This window comes from Lampris incognitus, chromosome 3, assembly GCF_029633865.1.
Source record: "Lampris incognitus isolate fLamInc1 chromosome 3, fLamInc1.hap2, whole genome shotgun sequence".
Classification (NCBI taxonomy): domain Eukaryota; kingdom Metazoa; phylum Chordata; class Actinopteri; order Lampriformes; family Lampridae; genus Lampris; species Lampris incognitus.
In genome coordinates this window covers 98,249,845-98,272,788 of record NC_079213.1, presented here as the reverse complement: position 1 = coordinate 98,272,788, position 22,944 = coordinate 98,249,845, and the positions used below count along the sequence as shown (strand labels likewise).

Sequence of the window (22,944 nt, the reverse complement as noted above, 5' to 3'; positions counted from 1 at the left end):
GTGCCCCAACCGACCAGAGGAGGCGCTAGTGTAGCGACCAGGACACATACCCACATCCGGCTTGCCATCCGCGGACACAGCCAATCGCGTCTGTGGGGGCCCCCAACCAAGCCGGAGGTAAAACGGGGATTCGAACCGACGATCCCCGTGTTGGAAGGCAAAGGAATAGACCGCTACGCTACCCAGTCGCCCCCGTTCTGTTGATTTTTTCCTCTGGTGGAAGGAAATCTTCTCAAACCAGGTTCAGTGCACCACAGCCGCTGACCTTCACTCCGCCCAGCTTTCCTATGCGGTGAACAAGGAGCTTAAACAAGCGTTTGGTCCGTGCCGGCGGGGCTCTGTAAGACAGCCCTGTTGGCTTGGAGACGATCACAAGAAGAGACTGAGCGATCCGAGGTCGTACATTGGCTGGTCACGTTTCACTACCTTGCCTGCAGTCGTGGTATGCCAAAAAAAAAAAAAACCAAAACAAAATCAAACGGCTGAGCTATTGTATGTGCCAAAAATAAAAAATCCAGTGATTTGTTTTAATTACACCAGTATAAGCCTTATAGTCTGCACCAACCTCTCCCCTCTGACTTCCACGATGAAGGCCGGGGTGGACTCGGAACAGATGGGTCTTAATCTGTACTTATCCTCCCTGTGAACATGCATGTAGACCTACTTCTCCCACCTCTTTGTCAGGGAACCACAGAAACAGTGTGGCGTTCCACTCAAATGCACTGACGGATTAAGGAAGACGGACTGAAACATTCCTGCTGCATAAAGCCCAAGTTAGCACAGCGTGACACACACACACACACACACACACACACACACACACACACACACACACACACACTATTAAAAACACAATCCCCAATGCCCCCGTCTTGTCAGTGTTGTGCAAATACTTCATATCTTGATATGAAATTTGTAAACTTGTGTTGGGCAATTTAAGGCTGGGATCATCCCTATGTTTCCTCAGTCCTATAGTGTGTGTGTGTGTGTGTGTGTGTGTGTGTGTGTGTGTGTGTGTGTGTGTGTGTGTGTGTGTGTGTGTGTGTGTTAGGTTTACATAGGGTTGAGGCAACACAGACGTGCTCCCTTGTAGGCCCACGTTGAAGTCTAGAGAATAATCATAAGAGACCACTTGGCATCACTTCAGTAAAGGGATGATGGAGAGCAGGTTAAAAAGGTGTTGACTCTGCAGACAGAACGTGTCACCACTACGTCTCGAAGCAATGAGCCTTTCATCATCCACTGCCAATATTTGTGCTTGGATTTCCCTGTAAAGGCTCAAAGCGATGAGGGGGGAAAAAGGGTGTTGGGAAATGAAACCGAGCTTGTGGGCGAGTAACTGGGTTGGTGTAGTCACTGCATGTCCAGCAGCAGTGCAAATTTGATAGTCATCCAGCCGTGTCGTATTGCACTGCAGACATTTTATTTTATTTCAGATTTATCACGTCTGTAAACACTGTCGCTCCGGGGGACAAGGGACGACTGTTTTCCTGCAGAGCGCTTGATATCCACTTCACCTGCAGCCGCCAAGGACGGCGAGGTTTTGGACATTTCCAAAGAAGTCCCCGGCTTTAAGGAGGTGTTGTGACCCATGTGAACCTGGTGTGATGGTACCAACATAAACCACCGGTGCTGCAGGGACGGTGGATAACGCACCACATCCCCATGACACCTCTCCAACCACATCCACCACTACAGGAACACAAGCTGCCACATCCCAGCAAACATGCCTCTTTGGGGCCCATGAGGGGCCACTGAGGGCAGGAACAGAGGGCACACTGTGGGCCCCGTTACTGGCATGAACTGCGGGGCACGTTTGGTGGGCCCCACACTAAAGGCCCCTGGTGGGGCCCCAGTGGGCAGCCCACACTCAGCCCAGAGTGTGGGCTGCCCACACTAAGCAGAGTGGGCCCTCAGTGGGACCCATTGTGGGCCCGCAGCATGCCCATAGTATGCCCACACTTTGGGCTGGGAGCAGTGGTCCCACACGGACCCATAGTGCCCCATGTGTACCTGGTATGCTAGTGACATTTGTTGACAGCCAGCTCAAACAAAAAAATGAAGAAAATATAAATTATACGAAGAAAGAATTTATTGAAAATTGGAAACAATTGGATGTTCTCAGCTGAAGGTCAGGGCTGCACAATTACCAATAAAGTTATTTATTCATTTATTTTTAACCCCCCCTTTTTTTCTCCCCAATTGTACCCATCTTCTGAGCCGTCTCGGTCGCTGCTCCACCCCCTCTGCCGATCAGGGGAGGGCTGCAGACTACCACATGCCTCCTCCGATACATGTGGAGTCGCCAGCCGCTTCTTTTTACCTGACAGTGAGGAGTTTCACCAGGGGAACGTAGCGCGTGGGAGGATCACGCTATTCCCCCCAGTTCCCCCTCCCCCCCGAACAGGCGCCCCGAGCGACCAGAGGAGGCGCTAGTGCAGCGACCAGGACACACGCTCATATCCGGCTTCCCACCCACTCTGTACGTAACTGTCGTCCACTGACTTCCGGTTTCTACTGCAGCGGCCATACCAGTTTCCTGTTTGTTGGCGCGTGCTATTGGCAATGGCATGTTTTTCGCGATGCCTGCAAGATTTCCCATGGATAAATGTAAACGACATGCACAACAAACTTTCTCCTGCACCTACCAGCAAACGGGTGAAAAGTTTCAAGTTGTACATATCAAGCTACGTCCACATTTATGAGGACAGGAAACTGCTATGCCCGCTGCCGTAGAAACCGGAAGTCAGTGGACTATGCGCAAAGTCCGACCAAGCCGGAGGTAACGCTGGGATTTGAACCGGCGATCCCCATGTTGGTAGGCAACGAAATAGACCGCTACGCTACCCGGACGCCCAATCACCGGTAAAGTTATCGTGACGTCAACATTGGCTTCCACAACTGATAGTGGCCAGGGGCGATAAAAGCTCTGGTGCAAAGGAAGTATTTTGATCTGGAAAACGGTACATGTGAATGTTTGTTTATTTATAGACTATATTATAATTATTGTAACCGGTTATTTTCTTGCCCGGTGCGGGGTTCGATACAGGATTTACTAGCACCACAAGGCGACGTCACTAACCACTCGGCTAAAGGGTCAGACTTGTTAGCTAGGGACTAATGTGTGTTATTACTAGTTTACAGTCGTCACCCTCCCCGGAAGCGCGCCCTCGTGCTTTGTTATTCCCGCGCTCCGAAGAGACTTCTGAGGATCTGCACACTTCCGGATCCCACCGCTGCCACCAATGTAACCGGTTGTTTTCTTGCCCAGTGCGGGATTCGATATGAGTGTACTGCACCACAAGGCAACATCACTAACCGCTCGGCTAAAGGGTCAGACCCATTAGATAGGGGCTAATGTGTCTTATTAGTAGTTTACAATATTAAGGCAGTTTTCTGTCGATTTTAACAATTCTCTCATCTAAAATGAGTGAATAATCGTGGTATATAATCGTTATCACAATATCCAGCAAAAATAATCGCGATTAATATTTGCAGCCGTAGCCGCGCAGCCCTATCTACAGGTACATTTCAGAACTCAAATATATGTTATTTCTGCATGTTTGCTGGGTTTTTGATACAGAAGATGAATTTATATCCTTGTGGGAATTATTGGTAGGATTGCTGCCATAAAAACGTGGTGTTTGAGGGGTCCCTTTCAGATTTTGTGTTAAGAGCTGACAAAAAGGTCTCTTATCAACGGTTATTTGATTTATATGTGTCTGCTGAGAGCATGGTGACTTTTAAACACGTGTGTGTATGATAACAGCAACTTCCCCTGCAACATCTATACATCCTATCAGTAAAAAAATATGACTTTAGATTGCACCTTTAATACTTGTAGTAGTTTAAATATTTCCCCAATTCCCACATCTCTCTCTTTCTATGTGGTGTCCTGTAAAAGACGTCCATTTTAGGATTTGAAAGAAAAGCTTGCAAAACCCCCAAATGCATGTTTGTCTGAGTAATGTTGGAAATGGGTTTGACCACCGCAGCAAGCCCGACTACAGGAAAGGGAGGTCATGACTGCTGCATTCGAGTCAGCAAAAATGTCTTCCACTCAGCAAAATGACTTGGGTTCCGTCCACAATAACTCTTAGTTCGCTGAAGGACCCACAACTTGAGTCTCTAAAGGAACAAATGTTCAGACTGCATAAGAAAAAAAAAAAAAAGAAAAAACTCCAATGTCCTTCATCTCGAATCCATTCAGAGGAAAATGAATGTAGAGCAAATTGAGTTATAGTCCTTCGCACGAGTCCAGATGAATCTGTAAGAGCAGTGCCATCAAGTCTGCAGAAAACAAGACAGCCAACTTTAGCAGCATAACAAGCAGAAGAAACGTGGCAATAGACATGTACTTTTAGTTAAAGATGATCCCGCCCAACTCATACCGAGTGCAACATCCAGTTTATAGTCAGCAATGGCAACTTTGGTCTTAAAATATATTAAAAAAAGAGAGAGAGACAAAGATCCAAGTAATAATTTATTAAGGTGGAGGAAGAGTCTTTGGCAGTGAAGAAGAACACAAACTGATACTGAAGTGATTTCATGCGGAAAATGTCTCAAGTGCTTATCTGGGAAGAAATGAAAGGGACGGCCTGGCCAGTAACACACACAAGTCCAACGTGTTTCCTGGTGGGCCGGTAACATTACACCTGGCACACACGGACGACTGTTGAACCCAGGGAACCCCAAGTGGTTGTAATGACATGTGAGCGAGGCATGATTTAACTAGACCCTTGGTGTTTTAACCCTCATATTGAAAAAAAAACAAAAAACGGCAACTTTTGTGAGTTGAAGTGTGTGTCTACCGACACGTGTGACCGTTTTGAAAGTGTGCGAGGGTGGTTGTGCATGAGAATGGACAAGAAAGTGTGCACAGCACAGAAAGGGCTCGTAACATGAGATTTTGGTTGCCGGGCATGGGGTGGCTAGCTTTTGGATGTTGTTTTGTGTGTGTATGTGTGTGTGTACATGTATATATATATATATGTGTGTGTGTGTTTACCCGTGTACTCGTGTGCACACTTGTGTAGGTAAACTATTCCCTCAGTAAGGATTTCCAAATGCATCACAGCAAAATCTGGCACTGGCTTTTTTTTTTTTCCTGACATTTTCTAAACTCGTTTACAATTCACCGAAAAACCTCTTATCACCCTCTAAGCTGATACACATTTTATGGCCTGAACAGTGATGTAAAAAAAAACAACAAAAAAAACATACAAAATAAAAAATACAAACATGGTAATTCATTTAAGTGACGAGGGAAAAAGCGACTATCACAGTAGCCCACCCAATCCCCTATATTCACATCCCACTGGCATCTCAATACCTACTAACAAGTGCAAGTCTATAGTTCAGATAATGAAGGGCAGGCAGGTAAGAGTTGGCATCATTTGTGAGAATTTAGTGGTGCTTTTCAGTCCAGTAAGATGCTCCCCCCCCCCACTCTTGCTCTTGTTCACATGCTTCATAGCAAGTTTTTTTTTTTTGCAATTAATTGCAGCGAAGTTGGTACACAAGACTGAGTAATCCTTTATGAAAGGAGCTCAAGAGGCTGAATATTGGAAGGCAGAAGCGCGTGTGAGGGAACAGTTTTCTGGGGCTGCAATACACCTGGGGTTCTGTCTAAAGACCCCTAGACACGGAGCGGTTAAGGCCATTTGGATATTTTTTAAGGACTTGTTAAAACCAAGTTATCGAACCAATCGGAACGCATCTCCACTGCATTCGTCACACAGCTCACAATATGAGAGGGGCAGAAAATACACTGTGCACACTGTGCACACGGAGGAGACAGACATGACAGACATGGCAGAAAAGGGAAGCTAATGACATCACAGCTCCTGTCAATCCAGTCAATCAATTGGACCACTGACAGACACAGGAGTCCATTCATTCATCAATAAAGGCAACATGATGCCCAGTCGACTTATCCTTGGCATCCGCCCATCTCTCCATTCATCTTCCCATGCATCTCGGACCAAAATATTATAATTCAGCTACATAGACATCACAGGAAAAAGGGAATTCGATAAAAGGAGAATACTGTTGGAGGTCAGGAGTTAGGCTTCTCCTATGAAGTGTGCAAAAACCTCTTGTTGTGAAGAGTTGTGGCCACTAGGGGTCACTGCTTCACTCTGTCACAGGCATCGCTACATGATCGTCTATAGTTCCACTGGCACAGCAGTCACACTACACATCCACGGCCCATAGCAGGGTTTGGCAAGGGGGCTGGAAGGGACGGGGGCGGCAGAGATGGCACAGCACGGGTTGAAACTGGGATCATGGGGATTGCACAAGAGGAAAGGTAGGGAGATTAACTGGTGTTCTTTAGAAGTCTAAGCATGAATCCATTTCTACTCCATCAAGTGTTAGAACTCCTTGGCATCCTCCAATCCAAATAACTATTCATCCCCAAACTATATAGCCTCTTATCCTCACCCCCTTAATGTCAACACCCAGCCCCTGTACTGTATCGTCCCAGGTTAGGAGCGTAAGGGCGAATTGCTGGGTCAGTGTTTTACAGTCCGGGGTCACAGAGTGACCTTGCTGAGTCTGAGGGAGAGGCTGGAACGGTGCTGCGTGCGGGGAAGTGTGGAACTACACCGGCTACGCAGCTGGACTGGCCGCCCCGCTGAGCCTCGCACCCGCAGCAGGAAGTCAAAGTTGGCTGAGGTGTTCATGGCGTAAAATACGTTGGCGTTGTCAGGAATCACCAGCTCTGAGAAGAACAAGCAGAGAGACATGCAACAGGTCTTTAGTTGATATGTATGAGGTTTATTCTCCTGTACATGAAGTGAGTCAGGAATACCTGGGGTCACTATAGTGCTTTGGAGAAAGTGTGGCAGCTAACAGATTAGTGAAAAATACAATTTAAATACTCTATAAGAAGAATGAGATTATAATTCCAATTAATCAACTAACGCACCACTCTCCATTTACAGTATCTATAGCACAGATGTTGATAACCAAAAAACTTTTTTCAGGGATTTCATATTCTGTAATGCCTTTAAGTTGCTAAGAGGAGTTTTTCCACTTATTATGTGTCAATCTCAATTTAATTTTTATGACCCTGTACTGCTGGGATAGGCTCCAGCATCCCTGCAACCCCCGTTGGGATAAGCGTCTTGGGAAATGGATGGATGGATGGACCCCATATGTCCGATATAAACAAGTGAGACCATCAGTGAGAATGTTAGAGATCGCTATTTAATGATTCTAAATGTTTGTTTTCGGGTCAGATTTCCCACAAAATCAGACAATAAGCAGAATTTTATCACTTAGATGTATTCTGGCATTGTACCAAATAATGGTGAAATTAAGCAATTTTAATGGGGACCCAGTCAGAGAGCCTTGTGAATGCTCGAGGGTCCACAGCCCCTCAGAGATAACCAAGCACAGAGAAACAATGACTTGTCACTTTGAGAGTCTTGCCGCGCCCTACCTCTTTCCTCAGAAATGACTTGTACCAGCTCGTACCCCTCCTCCGGCTCCATCTCCAGGTTGTGCTTGGCCATGGCTCGAGAAATCACTGCAGGAGTCTTATCCTGACTGGTCAGCTGGATAAGGGAAAAATGAGAAACACAAATACATAATATAAGAAGTTTGAGAGTGGAACCATAGAGGTATGCATTCACATACACACTGGCACGTCTACTCTCTCTCTCTCACACACACACACACACATTTGCATTCACACAAGAGTCACACACCAGTATGCTCTTGTAGAGGTTCCCATTGCCTTGCTCCAGACTGACTCTTACGATGCAGGCGTCCTGGGCCTGGGTGTTGTAGGCTGGGGTCTGGCTCGGGGAGCTGGGAGACATAGGAGTCAGGGAAACAGAGCGCCTGTGGGTGCAGGGGGGGCCGGGGAGTGATGGGGATGCAGGGGTCGGTGGGACACTGACCGAAGATGAGCCGGTGTCCATGGAGTGGAGAGAGGTACAAGAAGAGGACTCCGATAGCTGTGAAAACAATAAAAAAAAACGTGTTCACAAATAGAGAGCCATCATGTGATCACTTCTCAAAATTCATCTGAGACCCAAGAAATGCTGGAACAAAATTACAGGTGCAAGGCTCAAAAGAGACATAAAGCAAATCAGATGAATTTGGTATCATTTATATATATATATATATATCGAAACCCCTAAAGCATGGTGTTGCAACCCACCTTGTTCTGCTGGGTTTCAGAGGTGTGTATGGGCACGAGTCCCTCGCTGTCTGAAGGGCTGCTTGAGTCACTGGAGGACACGCTGACCGAGTCCATGCTCTCCCCGGAACTGCCATTAGGGGGCGAGCGTGGCATCTCTCTGGCTGGAGAACTGGCTGCTGTCACATCTGCTCCCAGAAACAGCCTGGAAAAAGAGGAGAGCATGTTATTAGAGAGTAAAAAAACAAAACAAAATAGGTCACCACATTCTCTTGCTGTCTTACCTCCAAAAATGATGGCTTGAGAACTCAAGTTCAAGCAAAGGACAATATTTAGATCGTACTGGAGCTCATGCAAAGGTGAGTTTATCTGTACAGTGTTTATTTCCTATGCCCTAATATGTTTTATACATGTACTCACAGGCTGAGTCTTTTCACCATACTCTTTCGAGGCTTGGGTGAGGTTGGACTGCTGTCACCGAGGCCCTCAATCTCACAAGACAAGGCATAGCTGAAGTAAAGAGATAAATGACTTTAATACCGATCTGTTCGCCTACTGGCAAATCACCATGTGCCCTATATGTGTGCGTACCATTAGTGAGATAGAGAGGTTGAGTACATTTCTGTCTCAGCAGCACAATTACAAGTACAATGGATCAGCGGGGAGTATTACATGACAAAATAGAAAAGAGAGGGGGAAGCGGGAGAGAGAAAGAAACCTTATGGTGCCTCTGTGAACCATGGATCTTATAGACCATGCACTCCTGCGCTAACTGGCTATTACCTAACAGATAAGAGAGAACCATCAAGAGATAAGGACACTCTCTGAATAACCCGGTGCGAAACTGGGACTCATAAACCTACCTTTCCTCCTCGTTGTGCTGGGGTTGACTCTTGAACCACCTGAGGAATGCGGGGTCGGGGGTCAGACAGTAGCTGTTACAGGCTGACTGCAGCAGCTTGATCTGAGCGATCACCTCAAACTCCTGGGAAGGTAAAGAGAAAAGGCGGTAAAGAGAGAAGGACAGAATAAAAAGGGGCGGTAGGGAGACAAGAAAGAGAAAGAAAAGAGCTCAGTGTTGGACCCAATTTGCCTGGATATCCACTTCAAACATTCTGCATGTCAGCCTAGCTGGTCAAAGAGGCTATAGTGTCGGATGAGAGGAGGCCGCAGCTGCCACTTACCCTGCGTCTCTTCTCAAAGTTGATCAGGCCACCCTGCCAAAGACACAAAGAGCACACTGTCAGACCCTGAACATCCCATGCCAGTTGCAGCTTAGGCAAACAGCATTAGGTAAACCGCTCCAAAAATGACCTGTCAGAATTCCTGTCACACTCACTCACACACACACACACACACACACATACACACACACACACACACACACACACACACACACACACACACACACACACACACACACGTGGAAGGTTGTGCTCCAGTTTCTGACGATTACTAGAGGTTAATGGCGTCCCGCAAATTTGTAGAGATGGGCCCTCAGTCAGAAAAACATGCATTAACACACATACATGTGTATGCACTGGCATGTGCATCCCCCCCCCCCACACACACACACTTTATTCAGTAGGTGTCAAATTGAGATTTTTACCTCCACCAGGTCAGGTAAGGCTGTATCTAGCATCGTCAGGTCTGTTAGGAAGGTCCCCAGGTATGGTATTGTCCCTTGCATGGCTCCCTGTGGAGAAAGACAAGTTGATATAGATTATTTGACTACTTGGAAAAAAAGGCATCAATGAAAACATAAATTATTCTACAACTAAGTGTGAGACTTTTTTCCTTTTGTGGTTGTCATGATGTACAGATGGCAAAGCAAGCTTGGCACAATCCAAGCATTCACAGTGCGATCTTAACATGAGCACATAGCGTGTTGTGTATACACAGCTAAGCATAGGCTTACATCAAAAATGTGCCTTTTTTGGCAAAGATGCTGCATCTCACTTGACAGTACATTACTGCGGATGAATGAGTTCCATGAAAATATAAATTTTATTGAGATGGACCCGTTTTCAAGCAGCCATCCATCCATTCATTATCCAAACTGCTTATCCTGCTCTCAGGGTCACGGGGATGCTGGAGCCTATCCCAGCAGTCATTGGGTGGCAGGTGGGGAGACACCCTGGACAGGCGGCCAGGCCATCACGCAGGGCCCACACACACACACACACACACACACACACACACACACACATACACACACACACATTCACACCTAGGGACAGTTTAGAACGGCCAATACACCTGACCTGCAGGTCTTTGGACTGTGGGAGGAATCTGGAGCACCCGGAAGAAACCCACGCAGACACGGGGAGAACATGCAAACTCCAAAAAGAGGATGACCCGGGACGCCCCCCAAGGTTGGACTACCCCGGGGCTCAAACCCAGGACTTTCTTGCTGAGGTGACCGTGCCAACCACTGCGCCACCTTGTTTTTAAGCAATCTTGTTAAACCAGCTTTTGTCTTACCATCTCCTTCTGCAGCTGTAGTCTTTTGTGGGTACGTTTCTGGTGCTCTTTGGCACAACTCTCCAGACTGGCAAACTTTGAAGTGCCCTCCTACAGAGGAAACAAACACCAATGTTGGTCCCCGCCACTATAACCCATCAATGAATGAATCTTTCCAGTAATTTAACAACCACACCTGTGGAGATGATGCATTAAATCACAAGACTGGAAGATTGAACTGGATTTTAATTGGAGGGCCGGACTGGACTTGTAGACTGAACAGCGGAAACACGCGCATAACTTATACCGTCTATAACATTTTATGATACTTAAATGGCTTTATAACACTGAAATGATACTATGTCTGGGGGGAGTACACCCATATTCATGTGAAATAAGGATAAGGTGTGAAATATTACAGTGAGGTCACAGAGTTAGAGCTCACCCTCATGAGCAGCTCTCTGCTGGTCAGGTAGTTGTTGTGGTCTGAGAAGATGTCCGACAGCTCCTCAAACGTCTGCATGCTATCTCTGCATCAATCACAGATATGATTAGACACTGGAAACTGATGATGAGGAAAAAGTGAAAACGAGATGTCCAAGTGATCCTTCCAAAACCTACCAAAAGACTTTGTTAAGACCTACCACAAGTATCTGCATGTTTTTGATGTAAAAAAAAACAACTTACTTGTGCACGCAGGCCCATGCCCTTTTCAGTCTATAGAGAGGGTTGGACTGTAGCGCTGACACAATGGCTCGCAGAGAGGAGAAGTTCTTACGTATACGACACTCCTGATCATGAGGATAAAGAGCGCATGGTCAAAAACGTTTGGCCCATATGTGATTCATACTTTCTTATGAATCAAATGTGTGTGTGTGTGTGTGTGTGTGTGTGTGTGCGTGTGTGTGTAAATGTATATGTGTGGCTGTCTACCTGAGCAATGTCTATCCAGCGCTGGATGACCCGTGCTCTGAGGTGCGGTCTGATCTGCCTGTGTCTCAGCACCGTGCTGACCACGCAGGCTGCCACAGCGTTAAACTGCGTAATGGTAGCGCGGATAGTGGGGGCGCTGTGCTTGTTATGCTTCTTATCCCTCTGAGACCAGATTGAGCCCAGGCAGTGGTGAGGTACCACCTTCTTAAACAGCAGCTGAACACAAGAAGGGATGGCTATTAGGGTAAGAGCACTGAGGAAACCATCACGTAAAAAATGTAGAAATACTAAGCCCTGGAATGGTCGACATTTCTTCCATTGCATTTTTGCATTAAACCATTTAATTTTTTTTCATTTAGCAGATGCTTTTATTCGAAGCAATTTACCGGGAAGTTAGCAAATTATCACGTGTATATATATATATATATATATATATATATATATTCATATGTCAGCCAACCAGACGTAGTGATGCGCCTGGTGATCTAACTAACCACTAATGTGTGCAGCGCAGCTTCAGTCCTGACCAATATTTCTACATCTGTTTTATACCCCCCCCCAACTAAATTCTTCTTCTTCCCCTCTTACCGCATCCATATAAGTCAGTTGCTCGGCTACCAAGTCAGCCTGAAATGACAAGAAGTCCTCCTGAACCTCAATTTCCACCTCCTCTTCCTCCCCCAAGCAGAAAGAGCTGTTACCATGGAAACCACCTGACAACAACCAAACAGAGTTGATCTGATTTAAAAAAACAAACAAAATTTATTGCAGAGGGAAGACTTAACTCATAGAGTGTGAAATAGAGTAAAACCCTCCATGAAAATCATACCATGATTAGAGCCTATGGGGTGTTTGCAAACTGATATTAGTAAAAATATCTGAAGGTTATAGGGACACTAACGCACCATGATTTCAGTAGCTGGGGGATGTGAGGTTGCATGAAAATTAATTTACCAACATCCTTTTTCAGTAGGCATGCAAACATGTAGTAGAATGAAAACATATTCTCTAGATAATAGTGAATAATAATTGATTATTGCATCTTTGTGAATACCACATCCATGTTTACGTCTGACTGTAGTTCAGATGCTTACTGTCGGTGTCGTCTACGTTGGCTTGACTCTGCAGGTGTTCCAGCAGACCATGTGCCCGTTTGAGAGCTTCAGATCCTGGAAAGGCCCTCTGCAGGTAGTCCATCAGCCTGTGGAGGCAGGGGTAGTCTGGGGGCTCCTGGAAGTCCTCCGGACACTGGTCTAGCCAGGCACGCAGGATAGAGGCCAGCGCACTGGGGAGAAAAAAAGGGGAAAGAGAGGGAACAAGAAAAAGCAGAACAAAGTTAAAAACAAAAATCTGGCACTGATGGAAAGACAGATGGGCGAAACAGAATCAGACTTATAGTGAGGAAAGTTCTGCTAAAATGTTATCTAGAGTTAAGTGTCCATGTGAAATGGGCAGAGATGATAGAGTAAAGGAAAGGGAAAAGGGGTGAGAAAACATTTACAAGCCTACAGTATAATCTTACTTTCTGATGGCTCCTTTGGATTCGGAGCCTTGACATCTGTTTGTGTCTCCTTCATTTTCTCCTACACTTCCATACCTGCAGTTGAGATGAAGGAGAGAACATATTTAAAAACTACAACTCACTCAACTACAAATTAAGCTACATTACTTAAAACACAAATTTCACCTACCACATATATGAAAACAGGCAGCTGCTAACCAAAAGAGATGCTACAGTGCCATTCATTTCTAGGCTTGAATGGAGCATCTAATACCTAACAACCCTAATATCACCACCCTCGCTCCAACCCTACCTGTCCAGCAGCAGTCGCAGAACAGTCTGTGTGCCGGCAAAGGCTCTGTAAGTGGAGAGGAAGATGGAGGTGTACGTGAGGTCATTGTCTCCGAATGCCGTCAATAACGTCTCCACCAGGCGCTCCAGTGTTCCGGCCCGAATACTCCGGATCTTGCAGGTCTCCAGTTGGCTCACCGTGTGGCCAGGAGGCAAACGGTCCCCCTCCGCCTGGATACACACAAACAGCCAGCTTTCTTTGACTTTGCTGAACTAATTCAAAGTAAATATGTACTAAAATGTAAGGTAGTAGCAGGACTCGTATTTCCAAAGGCTTTATATACATTGTGACTGTGTACATGTTGTGCATCAGACAATTCAGTCTGTACTGTACTGAACTGTGAGGTGACCCCGTGTTGTGTTGTCAATCAACCCCCCCATAGTAAGAATTTCAAGTCATCTTGACAAAGGGAGTGAAGTGTGGACAGTTTGAGTATAAGTTTAGCACAGACAAAGAAGAGAATAGAAGAAATGAGGAGAACAGAAGGAGCAAATGCAGGGTGGGAGAAAAAAGTGTCCTGTATTTTTTCCCTATTCAAGCAGATGTGTCCGACTATTGTATCTACAGAGTGAACAAGTGGGGACAAAAACTGAGCAGGAAAGTAAAAAAGAGGGGGCAGAGACAGGGAGAGAAAGGCAGCGAAAGAGAGAGCCTGGTGCCGTTAGCACACTACAACAGGAAACGCTCCAATCTGCTTTTAATCACAGCGTGCCCCTCCTCCACCCCGTCCCTCCACTGGCTGAGACAGACAGAAAGGAGGACAGCCTAGCCAAGTTCTCCCACCGCCACTCTTCTGATAACAATGTGGCGCACACAAGGAATACGCTGACTTCACCGATCACTAAAGCAATGACCTACTGTACAGTGCTATGTGCATACGCAAATGGGCGAAACACGAGTTAGCCCAACCACTGGTATCTAAGAATTCACTACATTAGATCTGTGCTGATTTCATTACCAAATAGACTGGCTACCGCACAGCAGACACACACACACGCACATGCACACACACACAACAATGAACAAATGTAGGTCCACAGTAGTATTGATTGTGCACTGACTGCTAACATCCTGCCACTTTTCTTTTTTTTTTAGCACTGATACAAGGAAAACAGTTTGCAAACTGCACTAGAACCATTGCAGTCAGGGTAAAACAAGTCCAAGAAAGATGCAGAGGACTTTTTTTCTGCTTTCTCTCTCTTCCATAATTGATCCAATCTCACCCCCCCCCCCAAGTTAGCCACACGGAGAAAACAACGGAGATGTTTTCTCCAAACAAGCAAACAATATCCACATTTTCCTCATAGGAAAGGCAAGGCTCATCTGTGTTTTATAAACCTCTTCTTGTATCCAAAATTATTGTTTTCTTATGCATGTAAATATGGAAATAGACTAAATTCAACTGGATTCTTGAAGTGCTTTACAGACCAATAGTACAGGACACAAGCACAAGACAGTGAGCCCTACTTGTGGCCAGTTGTTATTCTGAGTCATGCTGATGCAGTGTTTTTTGTTATAATATATAAATGAAGTCACAACAGACAGAAGACAAGTACCAGAACCGACTAGTGAGCTCGTCAGAAAAATGCACAGCTCAAAAGTATTTCAATCACCCCTGTTTCTAAAACTGGTGATTCATAAAATGTTTGCTATTACTGGGGAATAAGGAGTTTTGTTGGCAGTTTGTAAAGTCAGGAAATCACATGATTTGGCTAAACAGCCCCAGTTCTGGTGAAACTGTTGATTTTGAGTGGCCAGCTCTGGGTGTTGTCTAAACTGGGAGAATTACAGCTCAAATGTTAAGACAACAGCCCCAGTGGAGCATGATGCAGAGACGCCCCACAGCTGAAGGCGGCGGTCTGTTCCAAACAATAGAGTAAAGGGTTTTTCGCTCTCTAATGCGCGACGCTGACCACAAAAATTGCTCTGTAAAGCCAGAGAGCACATAACGCAGTTCACTCTCGATAGTACCAAGGCAAAGCAGAAGAAGAAGAAGAAGAAGAAGAAGAAGAAGAAGAAAAAACTCCTACATTATTTATCCTCTCTCTGGTGTATACAAGTTAACATAAAGTTGCCTAGAGAAGGTGCTTTCGGACCGGAGGAACTTTTTCATAGTTCTAAAAACTGTTTGGAGGGACTACCCCCCTTTTTTATTGTGTCCGCACTGGCAGGAACCGGAAACGAGCGTAGACGCCGTTTTGAGGGACTTTTTTTAGCTCCCCACTTCAGGGTCGGTATCCTCCCAGCACAAGACAAGCGGAACCTTGAGTGACAAGTCTACTGTGATTGGTCCGGACGTAAGTAAGTGTACGTTGACTGGTCGAACACATGAGCCAATAGAGCAACGGCAACCGCCATTTTTAAACGACCCGTGTAAAAACGTTAGCCGTGTACACAACAACTCTTAACGTTAGCGTGTCTCCTTTGCAACTCAGTAATTATTGAGAAACATACAGCTCTGATCACGGCGTCCTCCATCTTGTTGTTGCTATTGTTGTATCGTGCGCAGAATGAGATAAACGTTTGTATTCATACTCATTTACCGTTGGTATACTAATCGCCAGCTTACGTCCCTTCAGCGTCCCCGGAAGTGCGAATGCAAAACAGGAAGAAAAAAAAGCCGTTGAAGGTTCATAGTTCTCGGGGAACCGCCCCCAGTGGGTAGTTCCTCTCAAAAAAGTCCCCACAACTGTTTGGTCTGAAAGCGCCTATAGTGACATCTTCACTTGAGATGAAATGTCCCATTTATTTGATTTCACCTCTCAATAGGAAGAATGTGTGCAGAAAACAAAACGGTCCTGCGGTTAATCTCATTTGTAAATTAGATTTATGTGGAGCTTTTCCCCCATATGAATCGAAGGTCTAAGGATAGGGGTTGCTGTTTACATTGCACGGGATGTAATTTGATTGTAAAGCCCTCTCGGAATAAATTGTGATTCATGGCTATAAAAACAAACTTGACTTGACTTTGTAGTGGTGCGAGTAGGAAGCCTGTCTCCTCTTTGGAGAAACTACGTACATTCCCTTTAACATCAGAGCTCAGATGGACCTACTCACCCCCAGCCATCTTGCTCCCTTGTTGGCCGCCTGCTGGATCTGAACCCTCTTCAGCGTCACGTTGTAGATGGCCCCCTCCTCCACTTCCTCCCCCCAGTCCTGCACCGAGCTCTGCACAAGAGCAATAACATTAAAACTGTTAGGAACACCAAGGAAGTTGAGAAGAAAAGAAATACCTATTTCTAAATCTCCTGCCACCTCCAACAGAGATGGTGATGTAACAAACAACCACATAATGGTAACCAACAGTTAACTGTTACAACAAAGTCAAGATAACAGAATGAGTAAAAGAGGGGAAAAAAAGAGGTTTTGATGAGACTTTTCCATAAGCAGGAAGACGAGCAACAGGGATGATGCACAAACACACACAGACACACACAAGCACATATACAGACACTCACTCACTTTCCCAAGCAGGGGAGAGGAGACTGGAGTGGAGTAAAGGAGTAACGACTGCCTCCCCAACCCCCACTCCAACAACTAGCCATGCCTCTCTCCTGGTCTCCCTACCGCTCTCTCGCCCTCTCTCTGTCTTTTCCTCCCTCCCCTCCTCTTTCCCAGTTTCCCTTTCTCTTTAGTGTCACCCCCTTTCTTTCTTACTATTTTTCTCTCTCTCTTGCTGTCTGTCTCCTTCTCTTTCCATTTCCCTTTCTCTTTACAGTGCCTCTCCCTCTCTTTCTTACGGTCTGTCTCTCTTTCTCAACTGTCTGGCTCCTCGTTCCCAGTTTCCCTTTCTCTTTAACGTCATTCCCTTTCTTTCTTTCTATCTCTCTTTCTCAACTGTCTGTCTCCTCATTCCCAGTTTCCCTTTCTCTTTAGTGTCTCTTTCTCGCTTTCTTACTGTCTGTCTGTTTCTCTCTTTCTAACTGTCTGTCTCTCTGTCTTTCTTACTGTCTCTCTCTCTCGCTGTCTGCCTCCTCTTTCCCAGATTTCCTTTCTCTTTACAGTGTCTCTCCCTCCCTTTCTTACCGTCTGTCTCTCTCTCTTTCTTGCTGAGCTGAGGTCAGAGCTGGAGTTGAGGGTTGGAAGCAGAGCACTCAAACAAACACTAACAAACAAAAAAAAATCAACTGAGGCCTGCTGAATACCTTCAGGCCGTGTTTTAGCCTGTCTGTTTGTCTGTCCACCCGATACCCGTTGTAGCTCACTCGACACAAGCCAAGAAACATTCATACCAAATCAGTGGCTTTATGCAAAGCAAGAGAAAAAGGATGCTTCGCCATGAGCACGCTTACGCGGCATATGATAAAACTGCAAATGTTTGTGTACATCTTACAGGCTTGCACATACACATGCGCTGCTGTCTCACATGACGCGAGTGCTGAGAAACTGCCGAGTGCTTTAACAAAGAAGGAGGAGATTTAGTGGCAGAAAGTTTAAATTCTGCTCAGTCAGGGAGCAGAGCAGCCAGGGATGCACAAAACACTGTGACAACAGAATGGAGACCATTACAATTCTGTGAAAAGAGGCTCTGGAGATCAAAAAGACCACAGCCAAGTCCACACCATGTAAAACTACACAAATACACACCCACACAAGCACGCATGCACGCACCCACGCACGCATGCACGCACACTCGCAGAGCATGGCCAAGTCAAAACACAATACATATCCCAGCCAAGTCCACACAGGCAGCAGCCAAGATCACTCTCACTTGTCCCCACTTTGCCCATTTAAACAGCTCAATGGCAAAGTCCACTTTCTCTCTCCTCAAACAGAAGGGATGTCAGCTGGGGGTCATGGGTCAGAGCCAGCCGTTAACAGGCTCGCGGGCGGGCCCGAGCAGTCAATGGCACTCACGCATGACCAGGGCTGGAATAAAGAGTTGTCTAGATTCGAACCCAACACCTTGTGAAGAACGTGAGCGATCCGCCCTAGTCACAGCTGCAAACAAGCACAAGCATGGCAGAGAAAGACAGAGAGAGAGAGAGAGAGAGAGAGAGAGAGAGAGAGAGAGAGAGAGAGAGAGAGAGAGAGAGAGAGAGCGAGAGACTGAATTGGTGGGCCCTAACCAGAAAGCGAGGAAAGACAGAAGTCAAAATGTACTCGGACAGATAAAATGAGCCAATGTGTCTGTATTTTCCATCTGTTTCCTGTACAGTACTGCCTTTCTCGCCATCTTCTGTGCCCGTTTCTTTACCTACACATTTTTCTGTCTGTCCCTCTGTCTTCCTGACTGCCTGCTTGACCATTTCCCACTCTGTAGCACCTACCTGCCTCTCTGTCAGCAAATCTGTTTGACAGCCTTTCTCTTTGCCCCCCCCCCCTTTCTCTCTCTCTCTCTACCTCTCTCTCTGGCTGCCGGTGGCTGGCCCAGAGACAGATAAATACATCAGTCCATGAGTCACGCAGTCCACACTCCCAAAACAATAGCAGGAGGTCTCTCTGTCTGCCAGCCTGGGCTGCTGAGTTCACAGTCTGCACACAGAGCCTGCTTTTTGTCAGGCAGAGAGAGAAAAGTGTTTTTCAGAACAGGGTTTTAAAAGCTCTGGTTGCTTTGTGTACCATGTTTGGAGTTTGTGGTGAATCAAGAGGCGTCGACATGGGAAAGCGGCAAAGAGGTTTCAGAACAGTTTTTCCCCCCATCATCGTAACATTTCCTAGGCCCAAGGTAAAGCTATCATGACTTGATATGCGATACAGATCCATGGAAATCTGGTAAGACTACGGCCTTGTGTGAAAATGACATCGAGTTAACATCGTGCATGCATGGCAGGCTCTATCAAATTACCCCAGATGGATGTAAACAGGAGATGAGTTGTTTACACTCCGCACTTTGAGACTGGACTGCTAGAGTCCATCTGAGAGACGCTCACAGAGTTAGAAAAGGGCACACGGAGGTTAAAAAAAAGGGGGGGGAACAATATGGTCTCACTCAAATAGTACTTAATGGTCTCCTATACACCCACCCACCCAAACCCCAACAACCCATCGGAGCGTTAGTGTTTATCAGTTTGGAGTGAAACAATGCACTGGAGATAATGAAAACAGTGTTAAAGCCCTGGCTCTGGTCTGTTGGCTTTTGTGCGTTTTTTTTTCTCTCGCCTGGACGCAGCTGGGACCCGAGCAGAGAGACCGCCTCTGGGTTTCTCCAATTGTTCTCTCTTTTCTCACTCCCAGGCTAAAGTTTTCATTTCCACAGACAGGAGAAGGAAAAGAAGAAGAAGGAAAAAAAAACCCTAACGGGTCTGGGTCATATTCTCACGGAGTTAGGGTTGCCCTGTGTCTCCACCACAGTTTATATGCAAACCGTTAAACGTCAGCAAAGTGGGCTGTGAGGGGATTAAAGCCCAGCACGGACGGAGCAAAACAACAACAACAATAATACTAAAAAAAAAAGAGCCCACCAATGGTCAAAGTAGCCCCCCCCCATCCTCCTCTTCGTTTTAGCCGCTACTTTCCCTGGCCTAATAATAAGACCCCCCCCCCCCCCCGTTCTCTCTCTCGCTCAAGCTGACTTCAAACCACAGAATCAACAACAGTGCTTCAGGGATGGAAAGCGGCGGAAAGTGTATTTATTTTCTTTACCATCTTAGTTTTCCAGGCGAATTTCATGGTCAGCGTTTCTCTCATGGTCCGGGGACCGCATCAGAACCGGGTTTAAGTCCGCCAAGGAGATAAAACGTTTTTTTTTTTAGTCCCGCGCTCCGGAGTAAATCTCTTCTTCTTTCTTTGTCACCACACACACACGTACACACACGCATACACACATACAAACACACACGAACACACACGCGTCCAATCCGTCAGAGACTTCACCCGTCTGTTGTCTCCGGTCTCCGAACTCCGAAACTGCCTCCTCCTCCTTTCTGCTCACCCCTCTTCCTCCCTTCCCCGGCTCTGTGTTGTTGAATGGCCAAGCTCCTCCCACGGCGCTCACTACAACTCCTCCTGCTCCTGCTCCTCCTCCCTTTTCTTCTCGTTCAGTTTCTTATCGGGCCGACGGCGGCACCGGTGAAATGAGGACTGCATCACGAGAGAGACAGCGCCGTTTAAACCGGGGGGCAGGGAAGCGCGCGCGGTGATACGACGAACGGCGGCCCTCGTGCGTAAGCCAGGTCTCAAATAGCGTCAAGGGGGGGTCAGACGTTTGGGGGAGGGGGAGGGGTCAGACGTTTGATGGTCAGCCAGCATTGAAATCTATTATCAAACACGACTGAATAGGTCTGATAATAATATTGTGTCTCCTAAGAGATAAATAACCACGGAGAAACTTCCTTACAGAATCAAAGAATGTTGAATCAGCTGATTCAACTGATCAGCTGATTCAACATTCTTTGATTTTCTTGGATTATTGAGCACGCATAAAGACACGTTCTTACAGAATGTGACCATAGCTCTGGAAAAAAGAGCAAATAAAAGTTGCCCTGTCTAAGCAGCTACGTTTGATATTCAGTCAGTAAGGTTACTGTGGTAGTGTTGTGGCTTGATATTGAACTCCGGGTTTGTTTGTTTTTTTGTTGTTTAACCCCCCCCCCCCGCTTTCTCCCAAATTGTACTTTGCCAATTACCCCACTCCCAGATAGCATCCAGATGTGGGCCACTTCAGGCAATGATGCGGCACTGATGTCCTTCTTCTGGCCCTGACAAAATGGATGTGACCCTGAAGTGGCTTGTGTGGTAAATGGTGAATATGGCCCAAATATCACAAAACAAATATGGGCCACCTTTGGCAAATATGTGGCACATGCGGCATTGCTATGGCTTGGTTCTGGCCCAGCTCTGACAAACAGTGGTCAAAGGCCAGACGTTTTGTCCCGCCGACCCCACAAACCAGACCGGATGTTCCGGCCCAACACCGCGGCACCTGGCAACCCTGGGAGCTGCAGCCACATGGTCCCTGCGTAGGACAATGCAAGGAAGGCGGTAGATACTGTCTCTACTGTGCATTGTTTATGGCAGAATAAGAGGATAGTCCAGTGTGGGAATGGCCCACACTATCCCATTGTGTATGCGCTGGCACATGTAGTCATGCTGCCCACGGAAAGATATGAATCTTGCACCAAACATTGTAAGGGGGTCTTTATGCAATATCTGGATGGTAATATCAAATGTGAGCAACCATTTTACCCACGTGGGTAGACATTCGTTTATTGTCTACTGATTATACATGACACAACCCCACAGACTGAGCCATTAACAAAACCAGTTCAAACAGACTGCAAGTAGACAATGGCAAGATTATGTTTGTATTGTCATCTGTCTCAATGGGAAAGATGGCTAAGACCTGCCATGGTCCCATTTTCAGTGTGTGTGTGTATGTGTATGTGTGTGTGTAGCTGTGTGCGTAACATATCCCCCACTCTCTTGGCTCCCATAATACTGGCCAAGTAACCCCCAACGTCACACACGGCGTTAGTTGCAGTCACACAACCCACAGTGCAAGGCAGGGTACACAAACATGGCTGGCTGGGCCGCAGAGCCCAGGGCTCTCCCTTTCTGGATGGCCGAGGTATAAAGGGGCCAGGGAATCCCCACGTATACATGTGTGTGTGTCTGTGTTTGTGACTGAGCGTGTGTACGTGGTCCCGAGTTTGCGTACAAGTGCGCCAGTGTGGTCACACACTTGTGTGGCTTACGTGTCTGTGTGCGCCAGCTATTAGTTTGTCTGGTTTTCCCTGACTCTTTCAGGCTGACTTAACTGGCTGTTTATTTGGCAGGATTCCAGTTCCCAGGCCGGGCTGCCCTGGTGTGCAGATGGATCTCCGGGGCTCTTGGGAAGCCCAAAAGGGGGCAGTGGGAAGGTCACAACCTTTGGCGACCCTCGGCTCTACCCCCTTGGGGACTGGTGTGTTGATTTCACAGAGGGAGTGATGTCACCGCTCCGTGCAAACAAGACTTCTGACAAATGTGACAGCCGGTGCTCTGCTCCGAGTGACGGATGACCAGATAACCCCCCCCCTGCCCCCGCCCCACACACACATACACACACACGCACACACACTGGAGGTTACCAACTTTTTCAACCAAAGGCCTGAACGAGACATTCACCGTCTCTCCCTGGGACTCAGAGCCAGCAGAAACCCACTGGTAATTGTTTCATATGATGTGGCGGCCAATCAGAATCTGTCTTTTGACTCACTTTGTGGAAATAGGTGGCCTGGAAAGAGGGTGCAATCGTGGTCAACTGTTTCTCCAAGAAAGCCAACCATCTTCACCGGACACTAAGCTTCCAGTCCCCCCCTCAGAGACTTCTCACATCAGGTTTCTGCCAGAAGCACCACGCATTACAGCGAGGTGAAAATGTCACTTAAAGTGAACAGTCTTCACATCGCTGCAGAGAGCGACATCTCGACACGGGGAAACCACAGTAAGGGTAGCACATATTACCTGCGACATCCCTTGCAAAGCGACACAGGCTGGATAAATGAGCTTTCATGCGGGAGACCGGTGGTGTAATTATGCTTGGGGAAACCCTCAGTGAAAACGTCATAATTTTTTTCAAAACGCCTTCCTGCCATTATTGAAATCCCCGTACGTTTTCTC

General features: G+C 46.6%; 1 protein-coding gene across 2 annotated transcripts in view; it reads right to left on the bottom strand.

Annotated features, from left to right (window-relative positions):
• Positions 1-4,470: 4,470 nt before the first annotated feature.
• The window catches only part of rgl1 (ral guanine nucleotide dissociation stimulator-like 1), a 32,121-nt gene continuing 13,647 nt past the window's right edge, over positions 4,471-22,944 (bottom strand). Inside the window, exons 1-18 of one of the 2 annotated variants that reach the window (XM_056276004.1) lie at positions 19,987-20,483; positions 16,459-16,569; positions 13,363-13,571; positions 13,071-13,145; positions 12,643-12,833; positions 12,137-12,261; positions 11,549-11,764; positions 11,303-11,406; positions 11,061-11,145; positions 10,637-10,726; positions 9,762-9,848; positions 9,337-9,369; positions 9,016-9,137; positions 8,573-8,662; positions 8,174-8,357; positions 7,716-7,967; positions 7,448-7,562; positions 4,471-6,724 (exon numbers count right to left, since the gene is read on the bottom strand). In XM_056276004.1, coding sequence (XP_056131979.1) covers positions 6,537-6,724; positions 7,448-7,562; positions 7,716-7,967; positions 8,174-8,357; positions 8,573-8,662; positions 9,016-9,137; positions 9,337-9,369; positions 9,762-9,848; positions 10,637-10,726; positions 11,061-11,145; positions 11,303-11,406; positions 11,549-11,764; positions 12,137-12,261; positions 12,643-12,833; positions 13,071-13,145; positions 13,363-13,571; positions 16,459-16,569; positions 19,987-20,031 — 2,322 coding nt within the window. In that variant the 5' untranslated portion in view covers positions 20,032-20,483 and the 3' untranslated portion in view covers positions 4,471-6,536. Of the gene's footprint in view, positions 6,725-7,447; positions 7,563-7,715; positions 7,968-8,173; positions 8,358-8,572; positions 8,663-9,015; positions 9,138-9,336; positions 9,370-9,761; positions 9,849-10,636; positions 10,727-11,060; positions 11,146-11,302; positions 11,407-11,548; positions 11,765-12,136; positions 12,262-12,642; positions 12,834-13,070; positions 13,146-13,362; positions 13,572-16,458; positions 16,570-19,986; positions 20,484-22,944 lie in introns of those variants that run through there. The other variant, XM_056276003.1, reaches the window with a different exon arrangement.